Below are 14211 nucleotides of genomic sequence, written 5' to 3' on the forward strand. Positions count from 1 at the left end.
CAAGGTATTCGAAATTCTGAGAAAAATAGGGGTAACTTACAGGGAAAGATGGGTGATATGCAATATGTACAAGAACAAAGAGGGAACAATAAGAACGGAAGACCAAGAGCCAAGTCCTCAGATTAAAAAGAGTGTAAGACAGGGATGTAGTCTTTTGCCCCTACTGTTCAATCTATGCATAGAAGAAGCAATGACACATATAAAAGAAATGTTCAAGACGAATTAAAATTAAAGATGAAGGGATATCGATGATAAGATTTGCTAATGATATTGCTGTCCTCAGTGAAAGTGAAGAAGAGTTAGAGGATCTGCTGAAGGGAATGAATGGTCTGATGAGTACAGAATATGGTTGAGAGTAAATCGAAGAAGGACGAAAGTAATGAGAAGCAGTAGAAATGAAAATAGCAAGAAAGTTAACATCAGAATTTCTGATCCGATGTAGATGAAGTTAAGGAATTCTTTTACTTAGTAAAATAACCTGTGATGGAGACAGCAAGGAGGACATAAAAAGCAGACTAGCAGTGGAAAAAAGGGCATTTCTGTCCAAGAGGCGTCTGATACTATCAAACATAGGTCTTAATTTGAGGAAGAAATTGCTGAGATTGTACGTTTGGAACAGAGCATTTTATGATAATGAAATATGGACTGTGGGAAACAGGAACATGAGACAATCGAAGCTTTTGTGATTTGGTGCTACACAAAAATATTGAAAATTAGGCCCTGATTAGGTAAGGAATAAGGAGGTTCTCAGCAGAATCGACGAGGAAAGGAATATATGTAAAACACCGACAAGAAGAAGGTACAGGATGATAGGACATCCGTTAAGATATCAAGAATTAACTTCCATGGTACTAGTGGGAGCTGTAAAGAGTAAAAACTGTAAAGAAAGATACAGATTGGAACACATCCAGCAAGTAATTGAGAACATAGCTTGCAAGTTCAACTGTGAGATAAAACAAGAGGCACAGGAGAGTAATTCGTGGTGGGTCACATCAAACCAGTCAGAAGACAAACTAAACTACTTCTGAAATGCCTCGGGCCGGCCGGTGTGGCCGTGCGGTTAAAGGCGCTTCAGTCTGGAACCGCGTGACCGCTACGGTCGCAGGTTCGAATCCTGCCTCGGGCATGGATGTGTGTGATGTCCTTAGGTTAGTTAGGTTTAATTAGTTCTAAGTTCTAGGCGACTGATGACCTCAGAAGTTAAGTCGCATAGTGCTCAGAGCCATTTTTTTGAAATGCCTCGAAGGCCCAATGGCACCACCAGACCTCCGTGTCATCCTCAGTCATTATGCATCACTGGATGTGGACATGGAGGGGCATGTGGTTAGCACACTGCTCTGCTGGCTGTAGTCAGTTTATGTGACCAGAGCCACGGCTTTTCAGTCAGGTAGCCCCTCAATTGTCCTCACAAGGGCTGAATGTACCCCATTTGCCAACAGTACTTGGTAGACTCGAACAGCCACCCATCGAAGTGCTACGCAAGTCAAACAGTGCTCAACTTCAGTGATCTGACTGAAACCAGTGTTACTACTGCGGCAAGGCCGTTGGTTGTCAGAAGACTGATAGACTGATGACAAAAAAAAAAAAGGACTGCCATCTTGCCCACGTGACTGTAGGCTTGTCACAAGTTTTTGAGCCTCAGCTTTCGTATAAATTCACATTTATACTCCATAGGTTACTTCATGTTGGGTGCAGAGGGTGCCTTACTTACCACTGACGTTTCCCTCGTTTCTCGTTCCATTCAGGAGCAGTGCATAGGGTGTCGGACATCTTTGTTAATTTTCCTTTTGAGTTCTTGTGGTGTTACTTCCATAGAAACTTTCAAACACTAAAACGTACACTGACGGACCAAAACATTATGACCATCTACTAAATAGCTTGTTGGGCCATATTTGGAACGCAGTACATAATCCATTCTGCGATCTTCTATTCTACAGTTCGTTGGTAAGCTTTTGGAGGTATGTGGCAGCGGATGTCTGACCACAAGTCATCTAATTCCTGTCAATAACAGGCCATTGATTTGTGTATGTGGTGATGGCGCCTTACAGCGATCCAAGTGGGTTCCATAATACTCACATCAGGCAAATTTGATGGCTTACTTATCAACATGAGTTCACTGTCATGCTCCTGAAACCACTGTAGCGTTATTCTGGCTTTGAGACATGGGCAATTATAGTGTCAAAAGACGACATCGCCGTCGGGGGAAACAGAAAGGATGAAGGTCTGCAGGTGTCAGCTTGTCTTTGATTACAACCACAGGCCCCAAGAAAACGCAGGAGAATGTCTGTCATTGCATAATACTGTTCCCATGAGCCTGTATCCATGGTGTGGTGCACGTTTCGAGTCTCATTCACCTCGAAGACGGCGTTTATGGAGATAACCATCTACCTGGTGTAACAAGAAACATGATTCATCTGCCCATGTGACAAGTATCCATTAATTCGTGGTGCAATCCCACTGATCCCGTGCCCACTGCAACTGTAACTGACACTGTCGTTGGGTCAATTTGAAACATGTAGGGGTCGTCTTCTGTGGAGACCAATGTTCTAAAATGTGATCTGAATGGTGTGCTCCAAAACACTTGTGCCTGCTCCAACACAGTGCTTTTTCGCCAGAGATGCCAGAAATTGCCACCTATCCTACGTTAAAGCACAGGCAATCCTCCAAACTTCACGTTCTGTGTAGAGTTGCGCACGTCCAACCATTTAGCGCCCCATGGTAATTTCACTACCCTTGTACCATTTTCATAGATGCTCACGACAGTAGCAATTCCACATTCGACCAGATTCACCGTTTTCAAGATACTCGTTCGCGGCCCATGTCGTCGATAGAATGATAGCCCCATCTGTCTCTGCTCTGGTCATATACTTTCTTGCCCTCGTACATTTCCCAAACGCAATCAGGCGACATTTAGCCTCACGGTGGACAGTGTTCATAATGTTTTGGCTTATCAGTGTATTTCTTTAGAAGTAAAATACCATGTTCCACAGATCTACTTTCAAAATGTTACAATAAAAAGGAATATTTTCGTGAAAATTTCCTCTGCTGTTACACCTCCTCAAGGATTGAATTTCATAATAAAACTGAAACATATATTCTTTAAATTTCTAACTGAAAAATCGAACACAAATTTTCAGATATTTAGTTAAAAATATGTGTTTATAATGAAATATTTCCATAAAAACTATCATCAACTATTTTACCACGTTAGGGATTGAATTTCCAAAAACGTTGAATCATGTAATTTTTTTTCTATCTGAGAAGCCACACACAGATTTTCTTAGATTTTGCTTTAAAAATATTTTGATAATTAAATAATTGCATACATTTTTTATCCCTTATTTCATCCCCTTATGGGATGAACTTCGAAAAACACTGAAATATGTTTTTCTTTTTTTTTTACTTTCAAGCAAGAGGTCAGATATCAATTATCACAGATGTGGCTTTAAAAATGCTTCAGTATTTAACAACAATTTATTTACAAAAAGTCGCCCAATACTTTATCCTCTTAGAGATTGAATTTACAAAAATGTTGAATCACATATTTCTTTATTTCTGACCAAGAAACCAAATACCAGCTTTCGTAGTTCTTGTTTGAAAACTCACTAAATAGTGACATATTTTGAAAATACCTTTGTCCCCTACTTCACCCCCTTATGAGTGGAATTTCGAACAGTTCCTTACTACCTGCTTACAGTAAAAGGTAAATAATCTCTCCAAAATATAAATTTCTATTCTTAGTGGTTTGGACTGGGCAATGATGAGTCAGTAAATCAGTCAGGTCCTTAGAGGTTGAATATGCAAATAAACTGACACACAATTTTTTATTTGTAAATGAGAAGTCAAATCAGACTTAAAAATGCTTTCATAATGGCTTTAAATATGCTTTCATAATGAAATATTTTCATAAAAGTTTTCATCACCTATTTCACTTCTGTAGAGGTTATATATAACTGAGAAGTTAATTACCAGTTTTCACAGATGTAACTTTGGAATGCTTCAATAGTTCTTTAGTAATGATGTGCTTTTAAACAAAATTTCTCACTATATCACCGCTAAGGGTCTAAATTTCCGAAAATGCTAAACACGTATTTCTTTATTTCTGACCTAGAATCAAAATACCAATATTTAAAGTTGTAGCTTCTAAATTTCCTTAATATTAACACATTTTCAAAAAACTGCTGCTCTTATTTCATTCCCTTAAGGATAAAATTTCAAAAAATCTCTTCTTGAACAGGCCTGCAGTATAAGATCAACACTCTCCAATGAAGAATTTCTATCCTTAGCTGTTTGGTCTGGGAGTCAGTCAATCGGTCAGGATCTTTCCTTTTATATAATTATAGAGGTGATGATAATAACAATAATTATTATTTTTCATTATGTAAATACAGATTGCACATTTACAACTAAGTACTCAATTAATACTTCTTATGAATCAAGGTACATACCAAAAAATTGCTGTTAAACTGTAAAAAATTAAGCCACATAAGGAAAGAGGAGTAGAAAAAGGTATATGTAAGTGTACCAAATTTTGTTTATTAAAAATGTCATAAAATGTATTTGTCAATTTCTTTTTATTCAAAAGAGAGGAATGAAACACACACACATACACACACACACACAAAATTAAAATGTGAAATGTAACTAATTACCTTAATAATAGAGAATGAGAACCTTTTAAGTAACAATGAACTTAAGTTATAATTATTTTAACTGCTTCACACAATATATCAACATTATATGGGTCAAATAGCTATCAGGAAAGAAGGCTTCTGCCATCTGTTGATACTTGTATACCTGAAAATTATAAATTTGAAGTAAGTATAATTTTGTAATTTTTTTGCATTTATTGTTTATGAGCAATCACAATATAATTGGGAATATATGGCATAATATTTCAAAGCCACGTTTTTAATTCTCAGTGCTTCCTTTTAAATGCCCTGTTATACCAAAAATAGTAGGCCTTGTAAGGTAATAAACACCCATATTGATATCTTCATTAAGTTATTTAATCCATTTGAAGTTGTACAATATGTTTGCATATTTCTAAACCTGGGTGTTATAAATTCCTTCCCTTTTAAGTGTCAATTTAATAAAAACAAAGAGAAAAGACTGTATACACAATTTTACAAGTTGTAAAAGTAGTTACACCAAATTTGGTTCAAGCCCAAAACTACATTTATTTCCAAATCATACAAGCAAAATACACACCAAATGGGTCACAGATTTTGCTCATCTTTTGTAAAGTCATAGTATGCACTTATAAGTACAAAATACTGATTACTTACAATGCTCCTCTCAAACTTCTGCAGGAAATTGCAGAATTTTACAATCCAACACCATACAAGAGTACCAGCTCTCCAGCATCATATCAATGTAATCGTTTTTCTTCTAATATTCCGCAGAACACTTGCTTCACTAAAACAAATCATATTTCTTCAGAATAGTAGATAATGGTATCGATAATCACCACAGATGTACTGCAATGCTCATCATCATTATGATTTATAAATCAATATTACTCTATGACATATTTATGCAACTTAACAAACTTTGAAAGGTATTAAAAAGTGATGTTACATCAGTTTAGGTACTTCATCGATAGCTTTAGAACAAAACTCCAAACATTTCGAGGAGTAAAGAATATTTCATTTCTTACGCAATGCTTCATTGTTTGATGTTTGATATAAAAAGAAGCTTATGAAGAAATATTAAAAAGCTAACTTCTGTGAATAATTTTCTTAATATTACAAAGCCCAAAAAACTTCACTAATAGACTATCTACTTGGTTCTCTTATATTTTAACCTCAGCATCACACAATCATTTTGACCATAAATAATGTGTGATAATGAATGGCCTAATCATTATTAATACTAATATTAATATTTTGTGATCCTTGCTGTTAGCATTTGATTTTTTCAAGTTTATTCTGCATTATTAAAGTATGTTAGCTTGAGGACCTGAAAGAAATATTGCACAAAAAATCTCATCAGGTAATGAAACTACAAGGTAGCCTTCAACATTGGTCTTAATAAATAAATTTGCAAAAAATATATCACATGTATTGTCAGTCATCATGCCGTATCACAATATTTTTAAAGCATGCAAGTTGCTGTACTGCAAAACTTCATTGCTAGAAATAATAGCAAGAAAGCAAATATTTACATTGCAAACATTTCTTCAGGTCACTCTGGTTGATTAATTACCATACAGTGCATCAAAATCAATTTATGGTGACTTAAAGATAACTCAAATAGGTAGTGATTCCATTTGAGTGACCTTAAGCCGAAAGATAATTTTAAAAATTATGGCACTACCTTTATTTCCATAAGACAGTGTGCCTAATCCTTGAAAAATAACACAGTAGGGATTCAATTGATACTGTCATCTATAATTATCAAATACCGTTATAAGTGAAGGGTCAAAAGCACAAACTCTTGACATGGAAAACAAGACCAATGAGCATTTACGAAAGTGTAAACAGAGTTCAACCCTATCAGAGATTTCTCCTGTTCATATGTACTGTATGCAAATGGTTGTAGCCAGTTTTTGTTTTCGATTAGCAACTTGGGTCCAGAATCTTCCAGAAATTACAGAGGTTAAGTGATAAATAATTGCATGAGAGGGGACACAAATTGATAATGTACATGTCACAAGTTAGTGACTACAGCTACTACTGTGCTGGATGACATACAGAACATGGCAATATCAGTGAAAGACATTGAAGATTGTGTCTAAGAGACATAGTACAAATGAAAGCAATCTTTGATTCTTGTTAAATTATCATTCCTCTCATTTACATGCTATATTGTATGAAGTCATTACTGAGCTTACAAGTTGTATGAGCATAATCAGACATCATGTCATGATGAAATAATGTTTCAATACATGATGTTGAGGGAATCAAAAGCTGATATGATTATTCTGTATCACATTGTAGATAATATCTAAAACATGTATATTTGAATCATAAAATAAAGGAGGGAACAGTAATTTTTTTCCAGATTACACCTGGAATAGTATAGATAATATTAAAACGTGTATGTTTGACTCATAAAATAAAGAAGGAAAACAATTAATTTTTTCCAGATTACAGCTGGAAAGTTGTGGAGAAGATAGTAGTGAAGACTGAGATACAAAGGGTAAGTTTTGGTAAAATAATATTGTTTAACTAATGCAATAATAAACATTATTCTGCAAATAGAAACTCGTGTGTGATGTATACGTCGTTTTTCAGAAGTATGGCGTTTTGCTGGTAGGTGCACTCCACAGCTAGGGCCAGTATCAACCTAGAATGGGCAGCTTCAACAAACAGAAGTAGTCCAAGGGGATAGCCATCAGGCTGATGCATCAGGACATGCAGAAAGTCTTTGGAATCACCTGGCAGAGGACAGATTAAGAACACACTAGCTGGGAACAACCGATGAAAATGTACCTCGACATGTGATCTGAAGAGACCTTATCATTTGTAGGAGAAATGGCTGCTGATCATTATGAGAAATCGCCATTATCAATATGACATCCATTGTTGAGTGAAGGACTCTACCTGAGTTACCTATGTTTTCCGATTTTCAACTGTATGTTTCCATTAGATCATTGCCTTGGTCTTTTGATGTCTTTTGGAATAAATATAATTTCCTTGTTTTATCTGTCATCCATCACACATATTCGATTGTTAGTAGTAAAAATTCAATTTATTGAACCAAAAGTACGTTACTGTTCATTTACTTTCTGCATAGCTTGTCACTGCCTTCAACTGAGATAAAAACAAAAACTTATCAACTGATTGAATGAAATCATTTTTAGTTTATACAAATTTATGATCGAAGTTCTAGTTGTAGAATATTCTAGTATAATAATAAAATTTCTATTCATCCTTCAATTCAGTTAAGCTTAGCTGTTGATTGTTGAAACAGACATGCATTCGAAGCAAACAATATAATATGCTCCACAAGCTGTAGGTTGTTCCAGCAATTATCAGTAAATTCTAATTCCTCTTTTCCATCCCAATTGAACAACGTGAAATCCCCCCTAGTGCTGTTAAGTTTAGCTTTGGTGATACAGCATCTCTTTTCTGTCTCCTCTTTCAGTTCCGAATTTCCTTCTATACAGACGAAATTCGTGGTGTGATGGTATCATAATGGGACTGATACTGTAAAAAATTTTATTTAAAGAAAAACATATATATGTAGTTATTGTCACTCTCAACATACTCTTCTCCTCTATCCCTACAATGCTCCTTGCAAATGTTCCATCAATGTGGAAGTCTTTCTCTGGGAGATCCAGACTGAAATCTTGTTCCTTTTAATGCAGATTTGACCTTGGGGAATAGATAAGTCACATGGTGCTAGTCAGACGAATAAGGTATGTAATTTAATACTTAGATGCTGTACTTTAATAGAAACCTCTTTTAGCCAGTGTATTGTCTTGATGTAGAACCCTTGACTTGTTCTTCCACAGTTTAGTTCATTCAGTTATTTCCTGTTGGAGTCGAGCAAGTACCGCAAGGTAATAGTTTTGATTGATTAATAGTGGGGATACACAATTCTATGAATGTTGAAAAACAAGGCAATCATCATCACTTTGAATCTTGGTTTGCTGATTGGAACTTCTTTCACTTTCAGTGAAGCTGGCCTTTCCACTGTATGGATTGGTGCATAATTTCTGTAAGTCAAAAACCAAGATCTGTCACATGGTTTCATCCTTTCCAAGAAACTAGTACATTTTCAGTGGTACTCAGGTTGTCAGTACAACCATTTCCACGAGTTTTCTTTTTGTTCATCATGGGAATCTTTGGCACTAGTTTCGCTTAAACTTTTATCACGTTAAATTGGATATGAAAAAGTTGTATTAGATATTCATCAACAATTACTGCAGTTCCAGCAATCGATCAAATACTAAACTTATGCTTACTTTTTGATATATTCATCCATTTTTTATAATGACAGGCGTCCTGGTCGTGAGACATCTTCAATGTCTTAGAGACAGTTGAACCACTCAAAAACTCATGTACATCAGAAACAGTGTTAGCATCGTACTTCTTTTACTGAAAGATACGTTGCAATAGCCTTTTTTCCAAGTTACATGTGAAACTCCACAACAATTAGTTGCTGTATTATTACAATTATCATTTTTCTGGCAAAACAAAGTAACAGCTCTTACACAAACAAAGGCTACGGCCTTGCTGATTGTCTGCAGACACTAGAGATGATGTATTCGACTTAGACAGTGTCCTGCTTAATAGCTACTGGCTATTCATCTTCCGAACATGTGTGTCCTGTTATTTTGTAGCCACACCTCATGCTATGGATTCTGTATTCTTCAGCATATAAACAGAAAATGAATTATGTCTGGTTTCTCAAAGGATAGAAGGACAATATCCCTACAAATTGCTAACTGAAAATCATTTTCTATTTTTAGATTACCTTTATCTCAAAATCACCTTTTTTGTGACATGTTTATAATATTATTTTCTAAGATTCTGAACTCATTGCTTGTATTCCACAGTAAATTTTTCTGCTCATGAATGAATTCTAGTTATCTTTTTTCTGACTCCATCCATGACAGATATGACTCTTTCAAGCTTTACATTTGTGTTTCTCTTCATTTATTAATATATGATCCCTGGAAATTTGTAATAGGTTTGAGATATATCCTACACCACTTTTTTATTGATTGATAAAATAAAATACGTTTAATTTTGTTTTGCATTTGAGCTTAATAATGCTATTTTCTGTTCTTCTCTTCATTTTCGAAAATACAAGTATGTTAAGGAAATACATGTGATATTTTAAGAAAATTCTGTAATTTTGTGTTGTCTGTGATTTATGTTAAGTATGATCCCTGTCATTTCTCATGTATATAGTGTTTCCCATTCAAGAATCGATTTATTGTTTTGTTATACTCCTAGTTACCATTTGTCATAGATTTTGTTGTCATTTATCACTTTTGTAACACACACAGTCGTCTTCTACCTCCTCACTAGAATGTGAGTTCATTGGGTGAGAGACTTCTATGATTTTTATAGAATATTTTCGCTTAAAAAATGAAACTCTTACTTTCTGTCAGAGATTTCTTCAATATCTCTAACAGTATTGTTTCGTTTCATAATATTAATATTTTCTTAATATTAATATGTCATTTTTGTTCTGTCAGAAGTACTGAAGGTGTATAAATGTTGAGCAATATACCATTATTTGGAATTTGTGGTTACATTAAGAGTCAAATATTCAAAATTTGAATTATTGTTGTGCAACAGTTACACATAGAATATTGTTTGATTACCACAAACCAAAACGCTTGATTAAAGCATTGGTTTTGGCCACAACAAATGACACACTCTTCCAACAATAAAGTCTCACAAAATTATAAGTAACATTTTTCTGTACCAAATGAGTCGTGAATTATGTCTTTGCACACTTATAAGTAATGAGTTTTTGTATTTTGATTGAAAATTGCTAGTCAAAGGCTATACTGTCTTTGTTTGATTCTTAAAAAGAGTATCATAGTTAACTATTGCATTGTTGCATTTATTTAGAAAATGCATTTATGACAGTTAATATTTGTTGTTTTATTGTTTTTGACAACATTTTTAGCATTTTATGTTATTTACTAAATTGTCACTGATAGATGAAATCACATTTCCTTATAATTGTTTATACAAATAATTTAGAATTTTCTATTAACCTCTAGAATTTCTTAGCCAGTAGAGAAACTTTTTTCATCCCTAACATATTCTGTTAGTCTTTTGTTTTCCTTTCCATAGATGGGACAAGTAGCTTCAAATATTATTGATCAATTTCTATTTTTTCTCTGTGATATGATTATTATGTCACATTGTAACAAACACAGCAAGTTTTCAGTCATTATTCTGGTTTTGCTGCTTGTTAATAGTTCACTGAATATAATGATTTCTTTTGGTAAGGACTGCACCTTCCCTCAGTTGCAATGTCAAAATCATACTTTTTGTTTGTTCATGTATTTTATGTAGTCATCATTTTATTGGAAATGTGGATTAATGGCTCTGAAACTGATTTACTGTCCATAGACTTAACTATATACACAGGGTCTGTTGGTTACTGAGGACAGTGTACTGAACAACATTACATCAGTATTTATGCAATTTGCAGACTAGTAATAATAGCCATTACCAGTCATATGATTTTATGTTGGTTAGTAACTCCTACTACACGTGGAAAGAGCAAGCCCTTGATGCTTACTTTTACCTTGCAGGAGGTCAGATGTTAAAGTGTGGACACGTTTGCAAAAACGGCTAGTCTATATTGACATGTGTAGTCCATTTAGGTGTGCAGTATGAGTGTGCAGAAAGCATCAGATGATAAAGTATGTGACATGTTTGTAGGAAGACTTTTTGATACAGAAAAAAATCAACACACCTATACATTAAGGTACCACATATAAAAATATCTGCACCTATACCCATTACACTCTGTATGTTGGCAACTTCTATGACTGCAGAAATGATTGCAGAAGCCTGGTATAGCAAGGTAAACCACACACAGTTAGTGACAAGTGTGAATACTCAGTTTTAACAGACATATGTATGTTACAAGACATTCACTCAGGGAAAGAAGGCTCAGACGTAGAAGAAAATCTCTAATAATATAATTGAGTGCTACAAAACAGTAATGCCTTATTTCATTTTATAACACAAAGCAGAATGAAAATAGGATTTGAATATAACAGTGGCGCCATTCCCGCGTGCTCCGCCCCCTCCCTCCCTGCCTACACAAGTAACGCCCCCTTCTCCCACACGCACGCACACGGTGCCCCCCCCCCCCTCTCCCCGTTTGGCTAAAGAAGTGAATAAAAAGATATTGACCAAGTGCAATGTGCACAAATTATTACATTGTCTAGAATTCTTACATTTTATGAAGCATTTTGATTAAATGCCATTAATATTTATACTGTCTACTATTGGTGAACAAGGCATAAATTCAACATATGTTTGTGTACTGTAGCATATATTTGTCAATGCTACAGTTTCAATTAGATTTCATCGTGATGCTAGGAAATTCTAAACTGAAAGAATACTCAAGGAAGAGGACTGTCTATGATCAACAAAGAAACTCTTGATTGTACTAGAGGATGCTTTTACATTTTTGTGAAGTTCTAATGGAACATAATTATCTGAGTGATGTTTGGATCTTTTTTCTGATGCTACTATATTGTTTATCGGTATTGCAGATAAACTTCAATTACATAATGGAAGGAGTTGGTAGAGAGAGTGTGAAAGAAGATATGAAAACATGTTATGTAAGACTGAGCTAATGTATAAGGAATGCATCGACAGTAAATAGTAAATATAGGGGTATAGAATAATAACAACAGCCATTCACAATAGGCGATTTCATATCATTTGTAGTTTGGGGCTTGTGCCTATCTTCAGGTTGTTTACATTTGAATATGTGTCTCTATGCTCAGTGTTGGAGATCATTGTTTAAATAAAATCAGGTAATGTAATGATGACTAAATACACACAACTGAGACAGTTGGAAGTTGATATGTAAGATATGTTGTGAGATATTGTAGTACATACATGCAGCTGGAGTAACCACATCATTTCTACAGCACGTTTATCACATATATTATTTTTACAAAAAAACTCGATTCTTTTTACACATTACCTTTATATTAGTCAACATAGCAATTACTTGTTCTTCCATATTGTGCCTTTGATACAGTAGATTGTAGTAACTTCAGAAGCACATGCACTCACAATATCCAATGTGTTTACAGACGAGAACACAAGTTGTGGTCAAAGAGCTTATATCTAAGAAGTATAGAGATGTTACACAGAGAGAAAAGTACAGATACTAGAGTTTGTGAAATTGAAATTATTACATGTTTATGGAACTGCACTGTGAGTTATAATGTACAGAATAGTTGCTGGGAAATAATATATGGTTAAATGATCATTGTAATTTTTTTTATTCTGAGGGGTAATGAATTACAGGTTTCATTTAAAAAAATTTTCTCAAAGATGTGCAGAAATGACTTGTTTACCAGGTCTGTTGATTCATTGAGTGGTTCTAGGGTCTACAGTCTGGAACCACGCTACAGTCACAGGTTTGAATCCTGCCTCGGGCATGGATGTGTGTGGTGTCCTTAGGTTACTTAGGTTTAAGTAGTTCAAAGTCTAGGGGGCTGCTGACCTCAGATGTTAAGTCCCATAGTTCTTAGAACCATTTGAGCCAATTTGCTTCATTGAGAATGGGATGTGATGATTTGGTGCTGGTGCTTCAAGCTCTTGAAGATTCATTTTCTTTTCTTTTCTGAAAGTTTGTGGTATCAGCAGGTTGTCTTTGATGGTTGTGGATGTGTGGCCATCTCCTTTCAGATGTGTCGCAAAGGTGGAGTTATCAAAGTTATTTAACTGGAAGAGATCCATGTGTTCTTAGTATCTTATTGTGAAACTTATACATGTTCAAAAAATGTTCAAATGTGTGTGAAATCTCAAGGGACTTAACTGCTATGGTCATCAGTCCCTAAGCTTACACACAACTTAACCTAAATTATCCTAAGCACAAACACACACCCACACATGCCTGAGGGAGGACTCGAACCTCCGCCAGGACCAGTCGCACAGTCCATGACTGCAGCACCATAGACAGCACGGCTAATCCCATGCGGCGAAACTTATACCTGTCTGGCATATGTAGAAGTGTGGGAAATTGTCAGATGGAAGTTTGTAAACATGTGCCAAAAGACATTTGAGTATCAATCTTATGAAGAAGATTAGCAAGTTGGTATGAAATTTCTCCTATCAAAGGGATGTGAGCAAGTGTGTGTGTGTGTGTCTGTGTGTGTGTGTGTGTGTGTGTGTGTGTGTGTGTGTGTGTGTGTGTGTGTGTGTGTGTTCTTTTGAAACTGGTTAGGAGGTGTACATCATTTCATTTTGATTTTGTTGTGAAGTTTGTCACTTACATGTGTGTTGCATCCATTCCTGTGTGCATTTCCTTTGAGAAGTTAATTTCTTTTTGTTGATCAAGAGGGCTGAGTGGAAGTTTATGGATACGATTTAGTGTAGATCTGAAGAATGTCATTTTGGGTTATATTGGGTGACAGGAGAACTCGTTTATGGCAAAATCAATGGTGGTGTGTTTTTGGCTGAAAGGCTTGTTTGTTATTTACATTAGAGACCATGACATCAGAAAGACTGATTCCTTAATCTACTTGATGTTGCACAG

The 14211-nt window shown here is 35.2% G+C and overlaps 1 protein-coding gene across 2 annotated transcripts in view; it reads left to right on the forward strand.

The window, feature by feature from the left end:
• The window catches only part of LOC124798529 (leucine-zipper-like transcriptional regulator 1), a 78874-nt gene extending 68402 nt beyond the window's left edge, over positions 1 to 10472 (forward strand). The window contains exons 4-5 of one of the 2 annotated variants that reach the window (XM_047261976.1): positions 7091 to 7143; positions 7239 to 10472. In XM_047261976.1, the coding sequence (XP_047117932.1) occupies positions 7091 to 7133 (43 nt within the window). In that variant the 3' untranslated portion in view covers positions 7134 to 7143; positions 7239 to 10472. The remainder of the gene's footprint in view (positions 1 to 7090; positions 7144 to 7238) is intronic. The other variant, XM_047261978.1, reaches the window with a different exon arrangement.
• The last annotated feature ends 3739 nt before the right edge of the window (positions 10473 to 14211 follow it).

The sequence above is a fragment of the Schistocerca piceifrons genome, chromosome 5 (assembly GCF_021461385.2).
Source record: "Schistocerca piceifrons isolate TAMUIC-IGC-003096 chromosome 5, iqSchPice1.1, whole genome shotgun sequence".
Taxonomy (NCBI): Eukaryota; Metazoa; Arthropoda; class Insecta; order Orthoptera; family Acrididae; genus Schistocerca; species Schistocerca piceifrons.